This window comes from Lonchura striata, chromosome 5 (assembly GCF_046129695.1).
Source record: "Lonchura striata isolate bLonStr1 chromosome 5, bLonStr1.mat, whole genome shotgun sequence".
NCBI classification, from domain to species: Eukaryota; Metazoa; Chordata; class Aves; order Passeriformes; family Estrildidae; genus Lonchura; species Lonchura striata.
Window position 1 is genome coordinate 60,048,137 of NC_134607.1, and position 27,312 is coordinate 60,075,448.

Genomic DNA, 27,312 nt, shown 5'->3' on the forward strand with positions numbered 1-27,312 from the left:
CTGTCTTTTTGAGTGAAAACAAGGAGAAAGGAATATACTGAATTTCACATGTGTGTGCATTTCCTATGCTATGTTTTTGAGGCTAGCAATAAAAATATACTTTGAATGTCTGATAGAAACAATCTGAGAATACTTAAAGCTGCTTCAGCCGGTCTAGAGGCCTCCAATGAAATCTAAATGTTGTATATCTGTTCTCTGTTGCATATTATATAAATATTACTTAAGCTCATTTCCTGCTTACATGGAACATATACTGGCAGTAGAAATCGGGTCCAGTTTCCATGGCAACGCGGTGGCACTGGGAGAAAGGCTGATGCTGTGCTGTGGTTGGTATTTTTATGCAAGGGAAGAGATGCAGACCTACATTTTTAGACAGGAAATGTATTTCAAGGCACAAAAACATTTAGCAATTTTTATAAATTTGGTGGATAGGTAGATAGGTCTAACAATAGAAGTTGAAACCTATTGTTTGCTGTTTGCAATAGAAAAATAATTGTTTGTTTTAGCTAACATTATATTTAACAGCCGCTGTCTATATACACAGTTATAACTGATATATTTGCATGGATATAGCAAGGAGACTATGTACTGAGGACAAAGGAAGTTCTGTCCTGAGGCAAAACGGGGACAAAATAGACTGAGGCATAGTCTCCTAGCATTTTCATTCTAGTTTTCCCCTTGTGAACTCTTTTCAACTTATCTTCACAAAAAAATTAGAGAGTCACAAAGACTTAGAGAAAAATTTTTCTTTTTTTCTTTTTATGGCAGTCCTTTTGCTCTGGTTCTGGATTTACAAAAGATTGCTGCTTTGTTTTTTCAACCCTCTGTTATTCTTCAGCAGTACTTAGTACTGGGAGTCATATAGGGGAGGGATTTTTTAGTCCTGCAGTTTTGATGTGATTAAGGTGAAGCTTTGTTCATCTTGACTGTTGAGTGGGTGGTTGAGTCACTGACCCTGGAGGTGTTAAAATATGTGTAGATGTGGCACTTAGAGACATGAATTAGTGGTGGACTTGGCACTGCTGGGTTAATGGTTGGATTTGATGACCTTAAAGGTCTTTTCTGACCCAAATGATTCTATGATCTCTTTGCATTTCTGTATTCCTCCTACTTGCAAAGTACTTGCTCCACCTCGATGAAGTGGGATGTTCTGAGAAGTCAAACCTTCTGAGAAGATTAACCAAACTGGAAGCAGTATTCTTTAGAAGTGTGAAGGGCTCTGTTCATCCCTATGAATCATCATTCTTTCCCAACCCTGGCACTATACAGTTAGTCTGTGTCTGATGTTGCCTAGCAACAATTCATCAACTGTCTAAAGGGAACTGATTTACCCTAGCTGGAACTCTTGTAGAAATCCAAGTAGATAAAATGTTCATGGAGGAATATTAGCCTTTTCCTATGTCTGGCACCCACACTATCAATCAGGATTAAGCTCAAAGGCATTTTACAACTGTCCAAGGCTTGGCTGCCTTGTCATGCTGATGATTTAAGGATGTCTCATTTTATAGTGGAATATCTCCATCCTATCCTGCAATCAGCCTGTGCTTCAGCTATCACGTTTTCAGAGGTTTAGCAAATCAAAACTCTCAGTGATAGCCTGCATGCACAGTGACACTGAGTGCATATACACATCTTCATTCAGGAGGAGAAAACCAACTTTGTCTCTGCAGTAACTATAGATACATAAGGGGGGATGATCCTTCTATGCTTCCAGGTTTTCTTAGTCTCATCTCCTGGAACACAGTGGTTCAACTCGGATTTTTCTTCATCTCCTTACCATTTATTATTACTGAGATGCTACATAGCTTGAAGACTTCTCTGAGGCTTGTTACTGAGCCAGTGGCAGAGAAGGCTTTAGCTGCCTTTGACACTGTCTCAGTGAAAACCACGGCATTGGCACATCACAAACATATGTGATGTGTCATAGTTTTAGCACCAGTCATATCAGAAGCTTTGTCACCACCATAACACCTTAACATTTACATTTTCAGCAGCAGTAAGCTTGCCACGTTCCTTGGACCTCAGTTTCTGCTTGTAAAATGTTATGGGTTTGAAGTCATGCTATCACTGTTCTTTACTGCCATTACAACTCAGCACCACAGTGTTTCTGATCTGTATTGTGCCATGCCAATTATCCTGAACATTTGACTTTTGAAACCTAGAACAGGAAAATTGTTCAGTTTTTCAGAGCTCTGTGTGGGATCAGGTGCAGCAGACACCGTTGTCCTTCCATGACAAACCTTGAGATAAGTTTACCCCTGGAAAAGAATTGAACTGGAGGCTGTAGCCTGGTGGAAGTAATAGTTTTTGTCCACTTCCTATTGTAAACTGGGTCCAGAATTTACCTCTACAAGGTCAGCTTCCTTTCCTGAGCTGTAGAGTTTACTGCCCTGGTAGAGGAAGCTTCAGTCACAGTGTTCTGGTGGCGAGACACAGGATATGGAAAGACCTCACCCTTGGAGACAGGTGCTTCTTGCATCTTCTCTGCAAGGGAGACAGTTAATCTGGGAATTCATGACAGCTGGGATTCCTTGAGTGCTTTTCCATCATGGATGGGACTCTGTCTTGTTGTTGAAAATAGGAATATTCCAATAAGTGAGTCATCCAGCATCCATGCTGTGAGGTGAAGCATGCCAAGGCTGGGATGAGTCAGATGGTCTGATAACCCTTATTCTCAGACTTGCTGACACAAAATAGATTCTGAAAATCTCAACAGGAATTGTCACAGTATTTAGTATACAAAACTGCCTCATTCAAGCCAGCTGGACAGTGCTCTGTAATATTGGGATGACTTTCCTAACTCTACTGTAATGGCTGCTTGCTTATTGAAGATCCAGTTAAATGAGCGGTCCTTCACTTGCAAGCTTTAAAAATAGTGGAAACCTCCAAAATTGCCTCTGCAGCTCCCAAGACAAATGGTTGATGCGAATAAGGAATGGAAAGACATTTCCCTGGAAACATCTGGAAAGACAAAGGGCACATGGAGGAGTCTTACAGACCAAGAATGACAACCTCTTCATTGAGGGAATGTGACAGGAGAGCGTGCTGAATTCAATGGCTTTTGGAAACAACATCTGCATAAAATAAATAAAATATGCCATGTTCTACGAGGTTTGTTGGGCACGAGATCAACTTCAGTTTTGCATTAAGAAGTATGGAAAGTAAACTTAAAAATCAGAGATCTAGGCACTTAAAAAAGGATACTTTTTAAGCCAAGGAGTTTAAGGAATTGCTTTTTTAAAGATCAGTTTATCAAAGTTATCCAAATAAGTGTTTTCATGTGTTTGAAGAGTAATAATTGCTGCTGTGTTTATGAGAACAAGAAGACAGAAAGATTTAATAAACGGTCATGAAGCTAAAACCAGCTGCTTGTTATTTATCTGTATTTGGGTAAAAATTAATTTTTGTGAAAAAAAAAAAAAAAGTTTTCCATTTGCTTGCTTGTGACTGCAGCTGGACTTGGCAATCTTTTTGCTGCTTTTACTTATTTCTTTTATGAAAATCAGTGCATAAATTAACAGGAATGAGTGATACAGAGAAACTCAAAGCAGACATTTTATATATTGTACTTATGACCACTTATGTCCAAAATGGAAGAATATAACTGACTATTGAACACTAGCAGAAAGTTTTTGCATTATAGGCATCTTTGCAACTTATGTCTAATAGTTAAAAATGGTTTGAGTTACTTGTTTAGCTTGCTTTTATCCATTTTAATGATACTGCAGTGGAAGGTGGGTACTTCCATAAATGCTAGTAGGAATTGTGAAAATATTTCTAAAGTTCTTGTTTCATAGAGAAAGTGCTACTGGGATTTGGAAGTTTGGGAGAGGAATTGTGTGTATTTTGAAGGATTGAGTTCAATTCTTTATTTAGAAAGAAAACACATTAGTGAAAAGGAGTTGTGTTAATGTAAAGAGTTCATGTAAAATGCTTGTTCTGGCCTCTTGAAAGCAAGGTCAGTGCGAAGTCTGGTATCAGTAGAATTCCAACTGGAGCATTCAGAATTTATCATTGCAGCAAATGTTTGTATTTGAAGCAGACAGAGAGGTTCTTCTAATTTTGGCTTAGTCATGCAATCTTGTTCCTTCAGGCTCTGTTTTTTTCACCTGCCAGTTATGTCCCTCAGTGTTTTTCCAATGCAAAATGCCTTTCTGCTTACCCTTTTCTCATTGCCTGAAGAATGGAGTTCCCAGACATAATCCAGAGCATCATGCATTCACACTAAATGGGATGAATGGGTCTTCTAAACATTAAGTAAATGTGGACATGAAAAATGCATTTTTGCACTGAGATGATCACATGAAGTCAGGGTTACATTTTACCAGGCTGCTTTAGGGGCCAGGAAAAAGCCAACCAACCTAAGGCAAGGTACTCTGCTGCTCAGCTGCATTTGATATTAAGTGAAGGGTTTTAACTTCACTATTCCTATAATATCCTTTCTACTTGTCCATTAAGTGGGTAAAAAGAGGAGTGAAACACTGCATTTGTTGGTTTGCTTCAGCTCATTTGGCTTCATTTCTCTTCAGTTGTCTTTGTATGGTTTCTAACATATCAATGGAATGTATACTTCCTTGAAGGTGTTCCTGTCTTGTGATAAAGATTAAATCGCGCATTTTGTAATTTAGTTACAAATTCATATTTCAGTCCATATTTGACCTCAAATGGTCAGTCACATGAGTGATTTTGGTGCTAAATCGTGTTAAATCTGCTAACTTCTCCAGGGTCAGGGCTGTTGGAGAGCAGAGGGTGATTCTTCCCCCTCTCCTTCAAACACATGTAAATTTGTTGCTAGTGGCAACTGTAGGATACTGAAGCAACAACAGCATGTTTCCTGAATATATGTTATTAATAGAAAGAGTAGAGACACTGTAATTTAACATGCCAGAGAGAAAGGCAAAAATTAAATACTACAACATAACACGCCAGAAAGAAAGTAAAAAATTAATTTCCATTTTTACACTTGTGAATCATTCTGTTAGAAGTAATCCATCGTACAGCCAATGTTGAGGGGAGAAAGAAGTCAAAATAGTGTCCATTGCTGCCACTGTCTGTTGGTGTTTTCTGTCAGGTCATCTTCCTGGTCAGAAGTGGAGGTTGCTGCACATAGATAAGAGGAGGAAGCTTTGCAGCATGAGAAGGGATTCTTGTTGCAAGAAGATTTGAAGAAGTTGAAGTTTCATGTGTGGTTTGAGAGACTATTTTTTAACACATTTTTTCTCATTGCATTAGAATGGTATTCCATATCTGATGTAATCTGGTGTACTTAAGGTGGAGGTTTTATTTTGATGTGTTAGGATGTGTATATAAGAAACTGTATTCTTCATTGAACAATGCATAATACATGGATTTATGACAGCTCTGTTTCTCCACTTTGGCTCTTTGGAGTTTGTTAAATTTTTTTAGCCAAAAGCTCTTGTGGGACCTCCTGATGAGACTTGGGTGTTGCCAGAGCAGCGGTGGGAGATTAAAATGCAGTGTAACCACCCCTGTGCCTGTGAAATACAGCCCCTAGTGAGTGCAGGCAAATAGGGCATGAGGAAAGGCTCCTCTCCACAGAGGCCATTCCACTGGAAGAGTGGAAGAATCTCTGCAGCTCAGGAACCAGGCAGCAGATCGTGACATCTGGGAGCTGCTGCCAGAGGCAGTGGACAGGGTCAGTAGCTGGTGCAGAAGGGCACAAAGAGGCACTCTTGTCCCTGGTCTCAGTAGTGAATGCTTGCTCGGGGTTGATCTGGTCACACCTCAGAACTCATTCCTCGGTAGCTGCTGCAGTCACTGCATCAGCTGTGACAAGGATCTGCACCCAGACACACCTGATGGTAGGTGTGGCTCTTCAGGTCTCAGGTTGCCCAGTGCCTGATGTCTCTCTGTGAAGCTGGATCTGACAGTCACCTCTTTCGCAGAAGGTGTGTTATTGATCTGTTCACTCATGTGATCAGTGGCAGGACTTGAAGAAATGGCGTGAAGTGAGCGAAGGAGGTTTAGGTTTGATACAGGGAAAATGTTCTTCATCCATATGGTGGTTGGGCACTGGAAGCCCTGGGAAATGGTCACAGCGCCAAGCCTGACAGAGGTAAGAAGCATTTGGACAAAACATTCAGGCACACAATGTGATTTCTGGGGCTCTCCTCTGAACGACCAGGAGGTGGATTTGATGATGCCGGTTGGTCACTTCCAGCTCAAAATATTCTATGATTTTAACATTCTCAGTCTTTACAACAGTTTACTGGTGACTAGAAGTACAGGTAAGGTGCTGAGTATTTATATATTTTCTTTTTGTGCTGCCAGGTGGGTCTGTGTTTTTTAATTAACTGTTGACTTTTTTTTCCTTTGCAAGTCTATAATGGATCACTTGTCTGGAAAATACAACTCTGTGAGAAAAACAGTATTTGAGGAAGAAGACATATTACTCTTGCAAGTCCAATTAAGCTGGAGCCTTTCTGGATAGATTTGACTTCTGGTTTACTGTCTTAACATTTTAACAGAATTGCATCTGTTTGAGAACAAAGTTTAATTTGGGACTGACTTTCAGGGCTTGAAACCAGTTACTTCTCAGAACATGCTGTAACTGTATCAGAGAAAGGCAAAAGAGCTGCCTCCTGAACTCTGCAGACTTCACTGCTTCATCCTAGATGTGATTTGATGTAATGGTAGGCTGCTGCTGGGTCCCCTCAGCTCTGCCTTTGGCAATGTGCTCTTCCTGTGATGCTGGGCTGGGGTGGTGCTGTGGTAAAACTGCAGTGCTTGCTGTGGGAAATGGCATTTGTTTATAATAGCTGTCATTTGGAATGGGAGAAGACAGTGTTCCTTGGCATTTCACTTGGACTTTGAGTGTGCATTCTCAAGCCCATGGTGGACTCTAAAAGACTAGTAAGTAAGATGGGAATGAAAAATTCATTCTGTGTTGCTGTTTGAGGTTACAAAAGCTACCATGTCTTAGCCTGCTCCCTTCTGGGAGGGATTTTTACTGGTGCTTCTATTAATGCTTGATGGTAGGATGGTATCTTTGGAAGGAATGTTAACAGTCCCAGAAGGAATTATAATTTTGTTTGATAATGACCAGATGTAGAAACTACTTCATGTTTGTGACATACCAGTGCTCTTTTTATGCATAAATTTTCTAGAATTGGAGATGGTAGTACGGTTTTGTACTACAATAAGAACACAAATAGTGCTATTGATGTATAACGAGGCTGTCCCTGGAAGTTCACATCAATAATTTCTTGGAGTTAGTTAAAAACACATCTCCTTATGCCCTGCTTCCTTCTGTATTTGTGGACTTTGTTTCTGAAAACAGTAATATGACCTCTGGCATAATTAAAAAGAATTATTAAATTACAAATAATTTATCATAACTATTAAAATTTAAAAATATTCTGAATTATAATCCACTTAAAATCTTACTGGAAACATTGAACATAATTTTGTTCCTTGAGTGATAACTTCAGAGTTCTCTTGATCTTACATTTTTTTGTTGTTTGTTTTATGTGTGTGAACTTAGAAAGCCTCCATTTAAGGCTGCCTCTGGTTCAAAGAGCTCAGTGTTAGAAGGCACCTGTCTAATTAAGCTAAATTTGCATTTGAGAAAAAAGAGCAAGCAAGAATTCAGCTCATAAAGCAGACACCATTTGAACAAACGAGAAAGAGATCCAAATAGCTGAGTCTTTCAGCAGTTAATAACAGCTGTAAGAATTGTGTATAGAGATTCAGACTTTTAACTCTACAGAAACTTGAGAGCCTTGCCCAGGAGGATAAAAGCTTTTGCCTTTAGGAGCTGGAGAGGCGCATAGCTAGAGCTCCTTCCAGATGGACCAACCCTCACTAGTAGATTTTGTAAAGCTCCCATCTCTTAGGAGGCTTACAGCATAATTCTTCTGATGCTCCTTGTTTCCTCTTTTTTACCACTGCAGATTGAAATTCCCTGTAGAACCTCCGTGGGCATGGCAGAAGGTTCATATAACGTTGTTAGAATATAGTTTATTCTATATTTTATTAGATATATGGAGTAATTTAGCCTGATTTTAATGGCATTTTTTGTTAGCAAAAAATGTCTTTGGTAGTGTTCATATGAAAGTCTTAAAGGGGAGTTTTGTTTTCCCCCCAGATTGAGGTAGTTCTTAGTTTAATCTGACAAATTTCTGTGAGTGCAGTACAGTGTTCATAGAGAGGGATTCCTGCTGTTGTACATGTTCCCATGGGAACAGGAGGTTTTCCTGAGGTGATTTTCTTCTATAGCAGTCCTGCCTGCAAGACATTCTTATCCATTACTTCAAAATGAAAACATATTTTTTGTCTGTGAGTATTTCAGATAAAGAGGCCTGAAGTCTCTTGGTTTTTAGGAATGGAAATCATTAATTTGTTGAGGAAAAGAAATGAATGTCTGAAGATGGAGTGACTGCATGAGGACACACCCAAGGTGCACCTGCATTCCCTCTGGGGAGGAGTGCAGAACTGTGCCCAGGGTGCTGAATACATCCACATTCCAGGCTGCTGGGCCTCACAAAGGCAGTCCTGGGCTAGCCATCAGTCAGCTTTTCCTCCATGAGTTGTTTTGAGCCCTGTTTGAACTTAAATAACTTCTTGTATCCATGATATCCAAGGGAAAAAAGGTCACCTTAGTTCTTAGCATCATATTGCATGAGTCTTTTTTTTTTGAGTTTTCAATCAACTTGGCTCAGTTTGTGTGGGATGAGGCAGTGGACAGCCATTTCCCATTTGCCTTCTCTGTATCTCTCAAGATTTTCTAGCACTCTGATGTCTTGTTTTCTTGGCTGGAAATCTCTAGTATGTTCAGATGCTTCCCATATGGAAGGCATTTTGTGATTTTCATCACTCTCACTGCTCTTGTTTTACCTTTTCAATTACAGAAGAATAGCAAATGACCCCACAACATCAACAAGAAAAAAAAAATGGATGGAATTTTCTGGATTTCTCATAGTATAATATTCTCAGCATTCTAAGGTTTGAGTGTTAAGGAGATTGCTTTTACTGTTGTCTGTTACCCAGTGGGAGCATGGAGCAACATGTTCACGAGGGAGAACAGTAAAATTAAGTTGTCAGAAATGTTATGTTTCATAACAGTGGGCAGTTGATTTTTTTGCAAGATTTCATGCAGGGTTTTGACGCATTTTGTTTCAAGATCACTGTAGAGGAGAAATACTTCAACTTTTCTTTTGTATTTTACTAAGTATTCCCTCTAAGAACAGTTTAAAAATAGGATTTAATTGTATTTTGATTGGACTTTGCTGTAAATTAATTTTTGTCCAATGAAAAGGCAGTAATTAAAAGACAAAAAATGCCGGCTAATGTTTGCTAATTGTTTTTAGTGTTTCTTTCAATACAGTTATAAGGTTTGTCATTGTAGCTTGTGGAAGTGGTCAGTTCTCTGCATACCTGCTGACAGAATACTGAGAGTCTAGAAATGGTGTGTCATCTTCTTCTGTTAATTAAGTGTTTATGCTTGGATGGTGGTGAGCAATCTAATAGTGGTCGACCACAGAGTACCAAGTGATTACTACAGAAAAAAAAAAAAAACCAGGTTTAATATTTATCTCCGCATGCATGTGTTACCTCATGCATATCATTACACCATTTTAGGTATAAGAAAGACTAATAACTTGAAATAATGGTTGTTGAATAGCTTTTTATGTTGTAATAGTATTTGACAATTATATTTCTGAAAAGGAAACTGAGATTACGGATGTGTTTGTGACTCACAGGTTTCTAAATGGTTGGACTTTTTTGGTGCCAACAATGTTTTAAAGTCTACTCAAACGAAAAAATAATTAACATTTAGCAGACTGTAGTAGAAAAAAATGAAATCTAAGCTGAATAAACTGTATATTCATGCTCTAAATTGTAAATTAAGATGTTGTTGAAGCATTCATCATAGCTTATCTTTGCAGTTCAATAAAAGGCCACTAAGAAATAGCAAAACTGGAGTTCTTTCATTGATGTCCTTCCTAACACTGTGAAGCTATGGGTTGGCATAAGATCAGGATTGGGGATGCCAGGATGAGTTACTTAGCCTGTAGGCAGAATTTAAGTCATCAAGTAAAATGTTGAAGACTTGATCTTTACATATATCCTAGAAAAGTAAAAGTGAAAAAAACCAAAGAACTATAAGAATCTCTTGCTAAGAATTCTAAACTAGAGGAAAAAATTACTATAATGCAGAATTAGCAGTCAGACTGATATAACTCAGCTTGTTTCTTTCCTTCCCTCATCTTTCTGTACTAATATTTGATTGCCCCAAAAGATGCAAGGAAAGCTAAATGGGCAAACCCAAGATATTCCTCATTTAAAGCAGTGTTTTGTTATTTGCTGACAAAAATCATAACTCCAGAAGGAAATAAAGTAATATCTTCCTTCCTTCCTGGTGTCCTCAAAGGACAGTAAGAAAACACTCTGAATATAAAAATCAACTGGGATTGAATACAGGAAAAATAACCCCTTTGAAACCAAAATCAAATACAGTAGCTTGAGAGAGACTCAGAAGAACCCTGTTTTCTTAACCTACTTCAATGAATTTTTGAACTTACACAAAACTGCATTTCCCCTACCCTACCTTTTCTGTAGTTGTACCATTTCATGTGACCAAAATAGTAACGTGGACACCAGTGGTCAGAACAAAGTAAGATGATGGTATCATCCAAAATAAGGAGTCCAGGCACTGATGGATGTGCCTCTGTTCCTGGCACCCTGCTTTCAGACATAGGGATGAAGTACAGAGATGGATGAAGTACAGGCTGTTTCACTCTGCATTCTTCTTTTTGCTTGTAGAGTCATTTAGGCTGGAAAAGACTTTCAGGGCCATCAAGTCCAACCATTAGTTTTTTATTTTTAAGTGTTCCTAGTTCTTGATCTGTGTATCCAAAATGGTCCTGTGCCCAGCAGATGAAGTTTCAGGGTTTGTAACGTAGGTCCTTTTGTGATGGTTTGTTTGGTTTAAGCTTTCAGATCAGATGTAGGAGCTGTCACTGTCACTGGGAGCTGGCTGGCACCATGAAACCAGGAGGGTCAGTAATCCGGTTTGTAGTAGGTCAGAGAAAGTGCTGAACTTTCCATTTGCAGTTTACTTTCCTCTCAGTGTACCAGATAAAGACATCTGTTGGGAGCCAAAACTGAAAGAGGGAAGCAAACAACCAACATAATTTTAAATAGGAACATCTGCAAATGTATTTATTTTGTATCTTACAAATGGATTTCTTCTTTCTCTTCTGTCTAGTTGCATGTGGTTAAGAATGATGTAAATTCATTTACTTCATTAGATTTCCCATCATAACTTAAATCATTGATAAATTAGTTCAAAGTACCCCTTTTAAAATCTGACCATTTATTGACTGAAGAATTTTACTATCTGAATGGGGTAGCAGGCAGATGAATTTAGTATGCAATGCAGCTTGCAGTCATGTCCTTTTAAGCAAAGGTATAATAGCAGCTGCTCTGCAGGTGGTGAGTGTTGCCAGTGGCATTTGTTTCTGACCAACCGTGTTCTCTTTGACACCAAATGGTCTGTCTGTCTGTCTTGAACAATTGCAGTGTATTAAAAAGAAAAGGAATTATGAGGAAGATGACTTAGCAGTGGGATAAACATAAATACAGTTTTTACTCGTGATGAAGGAAGTATTTGGATCTTAATTCTAGCTGCTGAAACATCAACCAATTTTTTTCATTACATGAAGAACAAAATACTGTTAATGCAGTGTTTTTTAGATGTGGTTAAAGTAGATGTAATTTATAGCAGCTTTTGATGGCGCAAATGCTTAAGTTACTTTGCAAATGTATTTGGAAAGTATATACTTTTCACTTGAAAGAGGCATGAATGCAAAAAAACAACAGCATCAACCTGTTTGGGGAAGGCTTTCTTAATTATATGACAGAGAGGTCTTATCCCTTCAACCCTGGACATCAGTCTGTTGAAAATACTCAGTTTTGAAATGTGAGTAATTTGTAGTAACCAAGTACAGCTTTCTTTGGAACAGGATATAAAATAAAGTATATTTTACTTAGGTTGTTTTTTTACAAAATAGGAGCTGCAAGACAAAAAAAGCCCATCTCTTGCCCAGTGGTGTCAAGACTCTGGTGATTTTGTTTTGTTTTTTAATTAATTAGTGTGTATTAAAGCATGTGATATGCCTTGGGATGAGCATTGTGGACTACCTAGGATGATGACGTTTTTTTCTCTTACCTTCTAATAGATGTTTTCAGTATTTTGTATATTGAAACAGCTTTCCATAGTGTTGGCAGATGAGAAGTGCATTAAGGGTTGTGTCTGTGTCTCTAGAAGATTGTTTCTTGCTGTGTATTAATTAATTAATTAAAAATTCATCCTTCAGCTAGCAGGAGCTTTTGAATAACTTGATAGTCTTTGCAAAAGTATTTCTTCTCAGTTTTGCTCAAGAAGATGAATCTAATGTCTAATTTGCTTGTCTGTATCTGATTATATACTTCATGTGTCTTTTGCAAGCTCTTTCACTGGAGACCTGCTCTTGGTTTGGCCAGGTTCCTCTCTGTGCACGCCTCCCCAGTGTCCCAAAGGGGATGTGAAAGGTGACAGCGAGATCGAGAGATGCTTCGGTGGTTTTTCATCCCCGCTGAAGGGCTGGGCACCCCGGTGAGGTGGCTCTTTACAAAGTGTTATCTCTGTCCCACTTCCAGGCCAGAGCCTCAGCAGAAAGCTCCCTCTGCACCCCCGCCCCCGCCGCCGCCCCCGCCGCCCCTGCCGGAGCCCGCCCCGCCTGAGCCCGAGGAGGAGATTTTGGGCTCCGACGATGAGGAGCAAGAGGATCCTGCAGATTACTGCAAAGGTGAGTGCAGTTCACCGTGGTGGTCACACCACTCTTAGTTCTGGTTCTTGAGGGATTTTTAAAGAGCTGATCTTTAATTATAGAATTAACTAATACAAGAATTAGGAACAGCTCTTCATTTCAGGTCCTGATACATAATTGTATTCAGCATTACTTTTTCACTTAGCCATAGCTTGTTTATACAGTTTTCAATAGAGCTACAAGTATAGCATCCCTGTATTCTTCCTGATGTCCCGATTAAAAGAATAGAGAATAAACTTCCCTTGACTCATGCGAGTTGTAAGAGAAACAGAAACATCCAAACCAAGACAAACAACTCTTCTTGTGCTCCAAATTGTTCTAAAATGCTTTGCCTTTAAGAGCATTACATAAATTTATTTTTTAAACTGTATTGTTTATTTTTCTTTTCTTCCCTCACTTGCACTAGCCTAAGATGTTACATGCTTCTTTTCCACGTGGTGTCTTTCACAGCTCTCAGCATTGTCTGAGGCTCTCTGCATCTTCATTTTAACTCAATTTCCCTAATTTTTGTATTGGTTGTATTCAGGTTTTAAATACTGTTAAATGCATAAAGGCATGATTGCAGTACAACAGTGTCAATACTTAAATTTATTTTAATGTCACTGATAGAATTGCAAGTCTGTTCCCATTAGGGTAGAATGTACAGTGTACTTACATGAAAAATGATAAATAACAGTTCTATCAACTCTGGGTTACCTATTGTAGTACATTTCAAGAATATTTACATTAGAATTTTCTCTCTTCAGATCAGTATTTTTGAATAGTCAAAAAGCACTCTATGCACACTGACTGTATCTGGTATTCTGTATTCCTCATACCAAGAAACACTTCCTGTGTCAAATGTGATAATGTCTTCTTAATCAGAAGTTTCTGTATAAGCCTGGAAATGTAAATGTACTATTTCAAGGACTCCCCTTCCTAGCCTGGAAAAGCGTTTTGTATTTACATATTTAACAATGGAAAGTGACTATTTCATCTTGGTGTAAAAGGTTTTATTAATATATTATATTTCAAATGTATAAGTGGCCTACAAATGTTAATAGTAAAAGCCAAAAAATAAACTCAAACTAGATGTTGAAATCTGCAGCAGGGAAGAGAAAAACATGTTATCAAACCATGCTGAAGTATTTTGGTTTGTTTTTTTATTCTTTGTGTTAACACACATTTGTTCTGTAAGATAACTCTTTTGGCATCTTTAACATGTTCCATCAGTGAATAAGGGTTTGTTTAAACATCTGTGTACTCATAAACATCTGTATTTCCTTGAGATTAAGCATTTCAAAGCTCTGACTTTATTCTTTCCTGAAGTAAGGGCTGCATTTAATTTCAAACAATCCGTTGTTGTCTGTTTTCCAGTATCCCTTACAAAATGTCACCATCTGCAGAAGCTAAATCACAAAACAAAAAAATAGTCTAAGTTGAGAACCTGCTTATGAGTTACCTGTTTAACTAGAGCAGGTCAGTAGTGAGATCTGTATACTTCTGAAATAAACTACATTACACTAAGAATACTTGTAGGCTTCCTGAAAAATTAAAGGGAACTTCTGTATGCATAAAAGTTCTTCTGAATTCTTCTGATCCTGAGGCTTTGAATTTTTTAAAGTACATTAAGGATGGTTCAAGCTTTGGTTCATTTGGGTGTCATGATCATTACTTGTTTCTATGAGAGCAGTGCTTTTGTTGCTTCAGTAGAGGATTTGCTTAGTTTCTGACCCTAATTTCCTGTAAGACTGAGCAGTGCATTTCCTTCTTTCAGTCTGCTGGCGTGGAACTGAAGGGAGGGTCTCCATAAGAATCTGAATTCCATGACCACTTTGGGATTTGTTTATATATTTTATATTCTGTGTAGGGAATAAGTAAGTTATGCATTTTCCATTTTTTGAGACATGTTATTAGTTTGAGTATCTTCTTCTGTTTTGGGTAGCAAGTGGAAGATAAAGATATGGAAATTATAATTTATTACTGGAGTGTCTCTTTTATTCCTAATTTTGTCTTCAAAATGGCAGTCTTCCAGGATTTTTGACTGAGGCCCAGAGCACACTTCATCTCTTCTCAACCTCAGTCTGAAATTTTATAGGAGGGGAATTTTGATGATGAGTATATAATTATTTTTTTCAGGAAGTCAACATACAGCCTGTTAGCTGTACTTCCCGTTGAGCATTTTTGTTACTACTTTTATTTTTAAGGGTATGTTACTATGTGCTGGACTTGCATCTTGATCACATTACATGGTGATTAGTAAATAGTCATAGGAGTGTTTTTTAATGAGGAAATTGGATCAGTTTGTATTAACACCTGATGTGAAAGAGACTGACTAGCAGCCATCTGTGAAAAGCAGACTGACTTCCTTTCCCTGGGGGCTTCCTCTAGGGCCTGTTTGAATCTGTAACATTACTTCTGTTTGTGCTACTGAATTTGCATAAAATGCTTTGCAAATATTTATTTAAGGAATGGAAATATCAAATGTCCAACTGCATGATTTTTTGAGGGGTACTTTGTAAAGCTAGTTTTTCTTCTCTGAGAAGCCTTGAAACACTTGGTAATTTTTTTTTTTTTTGCAAGAGTCTGTTGTGTCATGGATGTAATTGGAATTTTTTGCTTCTCTGATCATCTTCTCTGCCCCCTGGAGATGTCTCCCATTCATCTAGTTCACAAAGGGAATAATTCCCTATACAAACATAGAACCAGCCAGCTACAATTACCAATACATTCAGGAGACATTCAGGAATAATGACCTCATTTTTTCTGACCCTCCTTCTTGCATGCATGTAGCTAGCTAGCTGTCAGAGACTTTTTTTTCTGTGTATGCTGCAGTACAACAGGGTGGAGTTTTTTTGTGTTGCATTATTATTTATACACTCCATATTTTCAACTGCCAGTATTGTTTTTCCAAAAGCACATAATTTTTATCAGCTTGTTAATTTTGCATAGATGCTTTCTTGGTACTAATACTTAGAAATACTTTTAGTATCATGGAGAACTGAAATGGTTACATTCATCATAGGATGACACCAGCTTTTGAAATACACATAACTAAGTGGATTGTTTATCTGGTTGTCCTCAACCTGTAAATGCATATGTTGCTGATATGAATAATCAGAGAGTAGCATGTACAGGATTAGTAAAATATTATTTCCAAAACTGCTCCTGCTGTGACTTAGGACAGTGGAAAGTATCTTGTGAAATATATATATATATATATATATATATATATATACACATACATACTAGTATGCTATATATGCTTCCACTGTTGGCATCTGTCACATTTGCTGGTGTATTGTTATAGTTAGTTATGACAGTGGTGTAGGGATCAAAACAACATGATTTTTACATATATGGTATTGTTATGCTACCTACACATGGAGTTTACTAAAATAACTCATCATGCCCCAGTTTATTAACTTTGGTGTCTTTGTCTGATTTCCTCTCTATGCTGTTTCCTCTTCTGTCTTTGATAGGAAGAAACTATCACAAGTTTTTGATTATTTTTGACCCTTTGAAGCACAAGTATGCCAAAAGTTATTTGTACAGTCAGACTTAAAGACTCTTGTTTGTCTAAACTATTCCTAGAAACATACTTTTATCTGTGATAGTGTATCTCTGTGGAAGTCTCATATAAATTTTGCAGGTCATCAGATTTGGTTCACTTCACAAATGCAAGCCTTTTCAGTAATGGAAAGGTAGAACTCCTGTGTGTTCTCTTAACTTTCCTCTTGTATCTATGACTTCCTCATCCTGCATAGAATTTTGTGGGAAAAAGTTACCAAGTAATTATATTTTCGTTTGTTTGTTTTAAATCAGTCAGTAGCTGTCTTAATGATTATATTTATCCAGATTGTTAAATATTTCCATCAGCTGTTACTAGAAGGATGCTTAAATAGACAAAATCAAATTTAGTTTTGTTTCTAATTTTTGTATCAGTACCAATTCATGTATTTGCATTTATTCAGCAAAATTTCTATAATAGGGAAGCTGCAGTAGACTCAGGCTTCATACGTGGCTGATGCTGTTTCTGTTTGCAGATGGACAGTATAGTAGTCAGCCCTCACTCTCACTAAGTCCAGGTACCCCTTCTCTGCTGGAGAGCAAATCCAGTCAGGTGTTCCAGAAGTGATCTGGGTTTTGATTTGGAAATAAGGAGTTCCTGCCTGGCAGTGTGGGCATCCTTACTGAGGGTGGCACAGCTCAGCAGTGGCAGTGAAAGTCTCGTTTTACTGTGCTGGGTGAGTTGTCCTGGCAGCTTTCATGAGCATCTCCTTCAAGTGATAAGAGGGCTGGGAAGGTCTTCCCCAAGGGAAGGGTCAGCTTTTGGGTGAAGCTGGGTGTGCTGTTTGCTAAGCCTGCAGTTACACCTTAGCACACATACATCAAAGCTGTGTGTTTCAGAGTTTGTTAGTCACACCAGCATCTAGCACAGTACATCGTTTAAGCTTTATCCTTCTCCTGAGTATGTAATAGTTAAAATTCTGTAGCACAATTGTGTTAAATTTATTAATCTGCTCTGGCAGCATATGAGAGTTCATAAAAGAGCTGTTGAACTTCTGTTAAGGCAGAAGATGTTATTAGCAAAAAAAGAATATAAATATATCCAGATTTGACATCACTGTTCCCACAGATAAAAGGAGATAAGAGTGAAGTCCCTGTTTTAAATTCAAGAAATTAAGTTATAAATTCACATTGTTGTCTTAACCAGTTCTAACAAGATTTTCAAGGGATTCAAAAGAGATCCAGAAACTTTGAGAAAGTAGTTGGAGGCTTTCCTAATTCCAAATGGATTAGTCAATAATTGAGGATCCTGCCAAAGGACAGTTGGACAGGACATTGTGAAGGACCAGAAAGAGAGAAAGAAGTGGCTCCTTGAAAGCTGCTCTGAGTCTGCTGCTGATGTCTTGGAGGGTTGAGTGGTGCAGCTTTTTTGTTTGTTTGCAATTTAGGCAAAATTATGGCTGTTATTGTTGGTGTATTAAGGTTTGAATAAAAATCTTATGTGTTCATTGTCTTCCCTGCGTTTAACTAATAGTGTCTCCCAAAATATAAAGGATATAAAAGGCTTCATTACACCTCCTAGAAACCTGAGCTCCAGCTTGCTCTGTCCTGTTGGCCTTTCTGCCTAGTGACATTGTGGAGAACCTGTGTAGTGGTTTAAATTTGGACTGCAGACTTTAGTAATGAAAAAGCCATTCAGACAAAGCCCAGAGCTGCCTGTTTTTTCTTCTTCCTCCTCACTGTAAAACGCTCAGATGTCAGAAAAATGCATTGCTGCTGTGGATCAGGGGCCAAGTAGAAGAGCATCAATGAAGTCTGCATTGTTCTTAACATTTTCTCAGGAAGTATTTTATTGCTGCTTTTATTACTCGAAAGCAAATGGGAATTAAAACAATCTCCGCTGAGATTCTGCAATCATCCAAAATATGTTGACTGGAGAGGCTTCAAATATGATAAAGAAATAATGTAGATCTTTACTGTCTATGAAGTGGAAGATAAGCCCAAGGAAATAGAGAACAGATGGTTATATTACCATAAATAAAAGCCATAAGAGAGAAGGGTGAACAAACTCTACAGTAGTTACAGGACACGAGTTCTTTCCCTCCAGGCCAAGCAAGGCAGAATTTTTACCATTAGAGTTTTCTTTATATTTCCTATTTATAGTACAGGACAATTTGAAGTGGAAAATACATAACTAAAAGAGAATTACTTGAAAACCTGAGAATTCCTTTTTAATTTCCTAAATATTCTTTTTTCTACTTGTTTTTTTTTTTTTCATGAAAGGAGGCTATCATCCAGTGAAAATTGGTGATCTTTTCAATGGCCGGTATCATGTTATCAGAAAGTTAGGATGGGGACACTTCTCTACAGTCTGGCTATGCTGGGATATGCAGTAAGAAAACTATTTCCTTATACTTAAACTTTATTCTTAATACATTTCTTTTATTTTGTTTGCAATAACTTCTATTTTATGTGTATGGTAAAGTTATGTAAATATTTACTGTCTTTTTGTGCAGAAAGATACTACAGTCTCATTTTGCTCTTGATTAACAGTGTAGTTTATAAAAGCTCTCAGAAATAAATGTAATTCTATTTTCTTTGACAAATTAGCTTTCCTATTGAATTTGCATGTTGTCTTGAGCATGCAAGAATAAGCTTATATTTTTTATTTCTTTTGTATCTTTAATGAAAAAATATAATTATGTTCATTAAATGATAACGTGCAAGCAGATTCCTCTTTTAGAGACATTAGCATTGAGACTAAAATATCAATAATTACGCTATTAACAGAGTGTTGTTAAAAGTTGTCGTTAAGTGTAATTTCAGCATTTTCTGTACCAATGCATTAGACTATGAAATATTCTAGTTGAAAATTCTCAACCTTCAGTGTATGTTTGTTTTCGCTCAATGTGCATGTTGAAAATGTTTCTCTTCTATTCAAGGGGAAAAAGGTTTGTTGCAATGAAAGTTGTAAAAAGTGCCCAGCATTATACGGAGACAGCCTTGGATGAAATAAAGTTGCTCAAATGTGTAAGTATCACTATTGCAATACAGTGTTCAATAACAATAATAGGAACAGTGAATTAAAAAAACACAGAGAATTGATATTAGACTCTTGTTTTTTGCATATTGTCCTCTAAACATCTTATTGTGAGTTAATATTTTCTGAAGCTCCAAAATACTTAAATTTGTGTGGAAATCTAAGTAATTAGTATTTCAAAGTGAACTTTTTCCTAAAATATCAGTGTTTGCATTCTTGGTTTAGGTTCGTGAAAGTGACCCTAATGATCCCAACAAGGATATGGTTGTACAGCTAATTGATGACTTCAAAATTTCTGGAATGAATGGAATTCGTATCCTTTTGAGAACATGGCATTCTCATTAAAGATATTATACTGAAATAAGTAAGCATTTAGTTCTGGATTTTTTTGTAGTTAACCTTATTTTAAATATACAAATTAGAAACACCAGAATGTATGTAGATGCCAAGAGAAGTGCAGTGTGTAAGGCACTCTGTGGAGTGAAAGTAACTTAGCTTTTCTAAACAGTGCAAAATTTAAAAAGAAGTCTTGTATATCCTTTCATAGTCTGGTAGAACTAGAACTATATTACTTTAAAAATGGAGTTTACTGGAAACATTGATAATAACTGAAGCTTACAAGTAATATTTTTTTGTTCTAGACTGGTAAAGAGAAATTGTTGGTGTCATGAAAAATCTGGTTTCTGTTTTCTTGTGAGAAGTGTGAGGCCAAGGAGATGCTTCTCTTGTTCATGTAATTATCTTTTGACCAGGTCTGACATTGTTTTTGGCAAAGGTTGTAAAGCTATGTCTTTGAAAGCTTTCTTTACAAAAAGAAAAGAGGGGTGGTGGAAAAAAGAGAGAGATAAAGTGAAATACAGCTGCCTCATTTTCAGGGTAAATTTTGAGTCTGTGAATATATTTAATTTTAGAGTTAAGCTAAACTGAGTTCTCCTTGCTAATTATATTAGGTATTTTAGCAGCATATTATATTACTGTGCTTTCATTTACTGTTACAGCTGGACTTATGTGTGTGCCTGTTGTGTTTTGGAGCCCAGTATCAAACCTCATTGTTCATGGGTCCTATTGCCAGAGAGACAGTTCCTGCTCTAGAGAGCCTAATTATACATTGATTTTGGTGATGTGCCTTCAACCTTCAGATTAAAGTACCTTTCACCAACTCCCATCTTCTAGGAGAGGAATGTAGAAGGTAACAGTAAATCTGAATGCTCACTAGAAAGCATCCTTCCAGACAGAAGTGTGCAAGCAGCTTTCATCCTGTTCATCTGTCTCTTGACATCAGTTATGGAGCCTTTGGGTATATGCTGAGTACAGGGTCAGGTGTTCTCAGTTACAGACTGCTGTCTAATCTCCTTTTCTTTTCCCCCATTTTTATTTGTTTTCATCTGACTGTAGTGCAGTTGAAGAATAATTATTTTTAGAAATAAAAAATTTTGATTTACTGTTATGTTGTAAAACACTAATATGAAATAAGGAGTACAGTTATGCATTTATAGCTATACATAGAAATAGCTCTTATGTCTTTATCAGAGCAATTTCCCAGTAATGTTCCTAAATTCTTGTTAAGATTCACATGTATTTAATTCACTGTATTAAAGGTAAGGGCTGTTTCTAGGTGTGAAGAGTAAATTTTGTTAGTGATAATATTTGGAAATCATATCCAAACTTAAATCTTTTTGCAGTGTAGCACTTACACTGAGAAAGCAAAAAGACACCATGTGCTAGTGAAAAATAAGGGGTCAGGTAGCTTTGTATTGGCAGATTAAAACTGGACAGCTGATGCTGATTTATTCTATTTCAGTTTTGCCTTCATGTTAAAAAATGGCAGCACAGAAATTTTTATGTAGAAGGCAGATGTTCCTGCCTTACTGAAATGTACATTTTCCAGAAAAGTACCAATATACAGGATGGATTGATACTGGACTTAAATTTAAATTGCATCTGGAAGTCTGTCAAAGTCCTGACTGCCAGCAAAAATATGATACCGAGTATCTTATGCATTGAATATTCCTGAGAACAGTTTGTGCATCCTGAGTTATTTGAGCAGTGGTTGGTTGCATTATTTCATCAGCTCCTTTTTAAGTTCTAGGGAAAATAATCTTTGGTGTAGGTTCTCTTAGGGTAGAGCAAGTAATTTGATTTTAGTGTTTTGGTGCTGTTTACTTTTTAAAATGCCATATTAGTGCTACATTAGTGTCACTGAGTTGCACAGGTTGAGAGAAATTAAGTAATTTGAGATCTTTTCCATGCTCTGCTGTTTCCAGCTTCCTTTGGGCAAGTCACGAAATATCTGTTGCTTGACTGTAAAATAAAACACCATATGCTTCATAGAGGCTTGATTATTGGTTATGGAATGCATTTAAAAGCTAAAACAAGACAGAAGAGAGTTGCATGAATCCTTTGGATGGCTAATACCACAAAATGTCATGGAGCTTCCAAACAGGGAAAATTGTCAAGAGCCATGTAGAACAGAGCTGGGACTGTGCAGAGCCATTGGTCTGCACTGTGTGACTGCAATTGTCATCTTTCTCCTAGGAGCTGGAGTAGGTGTTTACATATAGAGGAATTTTAATAATGTGTTATGCTGCACTAGGCTGATAATTTTTTACCTGCTTGTATATTTTGAAAATATTGCAATTATGACTTTTTAATGAAATAACAGAATTCATGATCTTGGACACCTTGGTGTTTTCAATGTGTGCATTATTATGTTTGTTTGCAGTGGACATTTATTAGAGCTGTAATAAATGTTCATTTCAGTGTAGTATTTTTTAAATAAATGATTCAGATAATCATATAATGGAACAAGTGTTTTGAGAGATAAATGGAAAAAATAAGGAAGGAAACATTCCCACACAATCAGACATTATAATGATTGTAATATATCTCCAAAGAATATAGAGTATTAATTAAATGTTATTATGCCTAAATGCTGCCAATCTAGAAACAACTGAGATGCATCCTAAAGTCTTCTGTGCTGGTACAAGAGCTTAACTAGCCTTTATCCTTTGTCATATTTCTAAATGCTTGAGTAATGTGTGTTTATAGATAGATAGTTACAGGTAGGATTTGAGTCAAGAAAGAACAGCTTTCAGTACTTAAACCTGTCAGCTGATTAATGATAGATTTATTCTCACTTTTGCTGCTGTGCTTAGTTTGCTCCTATGAGATATCTCCTGTGCTGCTTTGAAGAGAATTTCTCAAGAAGCCTCCTCCAAGAATGTCTCCTAGGTGGGCTTCAGAGTTTTTTTGCTGCAGGGATTTTTGGACCTTCCCACCAGTAAAGTTATTGGTGCTGTAGGAGGATCCTGGGACTTGCAAGGCTGGTTTCCTAGTAGTTTATGCAGACCTTTTCCCAATCTCTTTGTTCTGAACAGTCTGGCTTAAGGTTAATGTTTTTCAGATCAGGATAGTAAATCAGACAGCAGTCACATTTTTGCATACTTGCTCCCAACACTGAGCCTGCTCTGTATCTTCTCTCGATTCCAGGTGTCTCTCCAGTATGGAGTGTCCCTTAAGTTTGTCCAAGTCCTCCCTGCAGAATGTTGCAATCTCTTTTTTTCGAGTGGGCGTCACTTTCTGGTGACCTTCCCTCTTTGCGCCTGCCTCTGCCATTCCTCTTACATCTTCCTTCTTGCTCTCTCCTTGCCTCTCAGCTGTTTACTTCCCTACATCCCTTTCTCTTCTGGTTACTGGCAATGCTTAACATTTTTGTAAGTGCAAGGAATGTCAGCAATGTGCATTGGAGAGTGCAGCAGCAGCAGTCTGAAGGGCTGTGGGCGGGTGTCCTATATTTCATTTCTGAATGTTGCAGTGTCCTTTTTGCAATCTGTGTTGCTGTAGCTTTGCAACTTGACTGCGTGGGCTCAGTTAATAAGCCCTGCAGAGCTCATGCACTCTGCTCATCCTTTATGATGGCTGTGTGCTCTGCTAGTGACTTGTGTTCCTTGTGGGGTAAAGTAACCAAGACTGTTTCCTCTTCTGAAACGGAGTTCTGAGTACACCCAGTTGATATGAGTGGGAAATGACTACTCAGTGTCTCCTCTAACACGGGAATTGAGGAATGTGAAATGAGATTAACAGTTGGCAACAGTTATGTTACAGTTCTTCAGAGTGTGCTTTGACAAGTCTTGAGACGTTTTACTGTTGGTGTAACTTCAGTATAGAGGATGCAGATGTTAAAACTTGAGTTACCTTTATGCATATAGGTAGGTATTTGAGAAGAATGTGTGTGACAAACTGATAGACAAGGTAAGTCTCATTTTAACAAAAGACAGTGACTCTTAAGATCATTGCCAAGATTTTAGTTTAATAAAACTTAGAGAAGTTAGGTAAGATTTCTAACAGTCTAGAAGTGGTCATCTATATGAAAGGTCTAATTCATCAAGATTTTCCTGCAATATCCATCAATTAATTTTTGGTTATTTGTAGTACGTTGTTCTTTGTAAGGTTATAGTATCACATAGTTAAGATTTTAACATCTTTTCTGATTTCCAGGTACGTTAAAGTCATTCCTAGCTCATGTTTCAGGATTAATTGGGCATAGTCTAATTGTATAACTTCCTGCCAGAATGTTGTGGATGATAAAACTTTAAATTATCTTCCATATCTGCAGATTTTCTCAATAGAAGGATAACATACCCAGGCATGTAGGTGTAGAATCTCTTAAGTTAGAAAGCCTTTGAAGCAGAAATCACAGGAAGTTCCTAGATCATGTTTTTTCCTAATAACCTCCCCTGGTAATTGACTGTTTGCCTCTGTCATGGGCCAGTAGTAAATGCTGTGTCTAATTAAACATTTTGGTATTGTGCTTTTTGCATGTTGCTTCTGAGTTCTGCATTTCTTTGTTTAAGAGTTCTTTGATGATTGACTTTTGAACTTAATAAAACAGTGGATGTTATGGTTCATTTTTAAAACATGGTTGCTGCACACTTTTGTTATTAAAACCTCCTATTCATAGAATTTAGAATTTACTAAAAACTAGAGAGCAGAGGCCAAATCAGTACTTTCAACTGTCTCAAAGAAAAGAAATGCCTGTTAGTTGCTTTTTACAATTATTTTCTTAATTATTCACCCTAACACTGTTGTTAACATGCAGAAATAATGCACAAGATTTCCGTAATTAACATGGTTTATTTTAATTGATTCTGCTGCTGAACACTGCTTCTGTATGGTTTTATATATAATTGAAACAAGGTACCAAAGCACTTACCATGCTTATTTTAGGGAGACTCATTTTCCCTCTAAAGGGGGTGATGACTTCTTTAGCCAGAACACAAGCAAACATTTGTGTTGATCTCATGAACAAGTTTATTTGGAAGTTATCCTTAATTAAATTACAGATGTCTGCATGGTCTTTGAAGTACTTGGACATCATCTTCTAAAATGGATAATCAAGTCCAATTATCAAGGCCTTCCTATCCGTTGTGTTAAAAGCATAATCCGACAGGTAAGTTTTGTTGATGTTCTAATTAGGTTTTTCCACAATTGTTAACAGTTTGAAGGTTAGAATTATGATATTTGAACTGAACTCTTACTGCTATCTAAGATAATTTTGTTTTAATCTCAGTGGGGTTTGCAAGAGCATCTTAATGGGTAGCCTGCACTTCTGCATACAGGGGTTTTGGGGGTGTTTGCATTGTGTTTTTTAATTCTCTCCTATGATAAAGTAGTTTCCTGAACTGCTTTAGAGAATAAAAAGTTGAAGCAATGAATCTTTTTCATAGATGTGAAGATACTCATATTAAATTGCAGTTTTGGTTGACATGTTGGGCTTCTAAATAAAATGTGGAAAACAAAAGATTGTAACCGTGGAAAATAGTAATACCATTGTGATGTTGATAGTGAGGAACAAAAATGGTATCTCTCTGAAAAATGGTAACCTGTTCTTTAAAGAAATTGGTGTCTATCTGTATTTAAGTTTTTGTAGAGTCAGAGTGTTAGCAACTTGAAGCAGTTCAGAACATTTCATTGGGATATGTTCTTTCAAAATATGTTCTTTCACTAATCTGTGAAAATCAAGTTGCTGAGAGGTGATTTTAAGGAGAAAGTATTTCAGCAAGGAGAAAGCATATATGTAATACATCATACAGTGATTCACTGAAGGACCTGAAGGAACATCAATTCCAGCCATTAGCCTGCTGCCAAGTCTGCCACAAAACCATGTCCCTAAGTGCCACATCTGTACTTTTGAAAATACCTCCAGTGGTGGTGATGCCACCACTTCAGTGGGCAGCCTATTGCCTTGGCAGCCTTACCAGCCCTTCAGTGAAGAATTTTTTTCTGATCCAGTCTAAACTTCCCTTGGTGCAACTTGATACTTGTTCTGATTCTGTTGCTTGTTACCTTGGAGAACAAAGGGACCCCCACTTGGCTGCCACCTCCTTTCAGGCAGTTGTAGAGTGAAGGGACCTTTTTTGTCAGCCTCCTTTTTTCTACAGACTAAACACCCCCAGTTCCCTGCATCAGACTTGTGCTCCAGACCCTTCCCCAGCTCTGTTGCCCTTTCCTGGGCACGCTCCAGCACTTCCATGTCTTTGTTGTAGTGAGGGGCCCAAAACTGAACAGAGGATTTGAGATGTCCCCATCAGTGCTGAGTACAGAGGGGCAATCAGTGCCCTGGTCCTGCTGGCCACACTATTGCTGATACTAGCAGGATGCCATTGGCCTTCCTGGCTAGCCAGGCACACACAGGCTCATGTTCAGCCACTGTCGACCAGCACCCCCAAGGGCCTTTTCCCTGGGCCACTTGCCAGCCACTCTGTCCCCAGCCTGTGGCACTGCCTGGGGTTGTTGTGACCCAAGGGCAGGACCCAGCACTTGACCTTGTGGAACCTCATATAATTGGCCTCAGGCCATCATCCAGTGTGTCCAGATCCCCCTGCAGAGCCTTCCTGCAGCAAATCAATGCTCCCACCCAACTTGGTGCCATCTGCAGACTTTCAGTGGGTGCACTTGATCCCCCTGTCCTGGTCATTGAGCAAGATACTAAACTGGTCTGGCCCCAGTGCTGAGCCCTGGAGAACACCACTGGTCATGGCTGGTGAGGATGGAACTCCATTCCTCACCAAGCTCTTCAGCCTGGTGTCCACTCAGGTTTTACCCAGCAAACAGGGCACAGCCCAGCCAATTCTGCATCTTGGGGAGGTAGTTGGAAGTGAATTGGATAAAGGCGTTGAGCAGGCCGGTCTGATTCTGAGGTTAGATGCAACTTTGAAAGTGGTATTACTTAGATGAAGGTGTGAATCACAGAGTCTTCCAACCTGAATTGCTTTTTTAATATAGACAAAGGTAATTCGAACACTTCATACCTGAGAAAAGAGGAAGAGCTTAGTCCTGAAAGATTAAAAAACTTCTATTTTTGTGAGACTGGAATTAACTGTTTGGACTAATGAGAGTGGCATTGTTTGGTAAGGCTTTCAGGTTGCTTATTAAAGATAATGTAGATCTTTCTTCTTTTTCTACTTGGACAAAACTTGTGCTGTACATGTTTTAAAAACTGATTTCTGAAAGTTGAATATGAAGCAATTCAGTCATTGCTCTGGTGTTACTGTGCATCAAACAGTTTTGCTTTGTAAGCTTCTGTAATTTCATACTGCAGTGGAAAATTGTGTTTATGGTACTACTTGGTAATACATTTTTTCCATTTTTTGGGTACTTTTGAGCATCAGGATAATATCAGGCTTATTTTAAAATGCAGCTGAAGGTTGATCTTAATAAATTCAGCTGCACTTTCAAGCAGATTTTTAAAAACTCCCTTTGTAATTAGGTACTTCAGGGTCTAGATTACCTTCACAGCAAGTGCAAGATCATTCATACGGATATAAAGCCGGAAAACATTTTGATGTGTGTGGATGATGCCTACGTGCGCAGGATGGCTGCTGAAGCTACCGAGTGGCAGAAGGCTGGTGCTCCTCCCCCTTCTGGCTCAGCAGGTATGAACAGCATATT

At 37.9% G+C, this 27,312-nt stretch overlaps 1 protein-coding gene across 4 annotated transcripts in view; it reads left to right on the forward strand.

Annotated features, from left to right (window-relative positions):
- SRPK2 (SRSF protein kinase 2) overlaps window positions 1–27,312 on the forward strand; it is a 125,280-nt gene that overhangs the window by 71,172 nt on the left and 26,796 nt on the right. For all 4 annotated transcript variants that reach the window (XM_077783638.1, XM_077783639.1, XM_077783640.1 and 1 more), the window contains 6 exons: window positions 12,664–12,812; window positions 18,606–18,714; window positions 19,265–19,352; window positions 19,588–19,675; window positions 24,705–24,811; window positions 27,131–27,296. In XM_077783638.1, coding sequence (XP_077639764.1) covers window positions 12,664–12,812; window positions 18,606–18,714; window positions 19,265–19,352; window positions 19,588–19,675; window positions 24,705–24,811; window positions 27,131–27,296 — 707 coding nt within the window. The remainder of the gene's footprint in view (window positions 1–12,663; window positions 12,813–18,605; window positions 18,715–19,264; window positions 19,353–19,587; window positions 19,676–24,704; window positions 24,812–27,130; window positions 27,297–27,312) is intronic.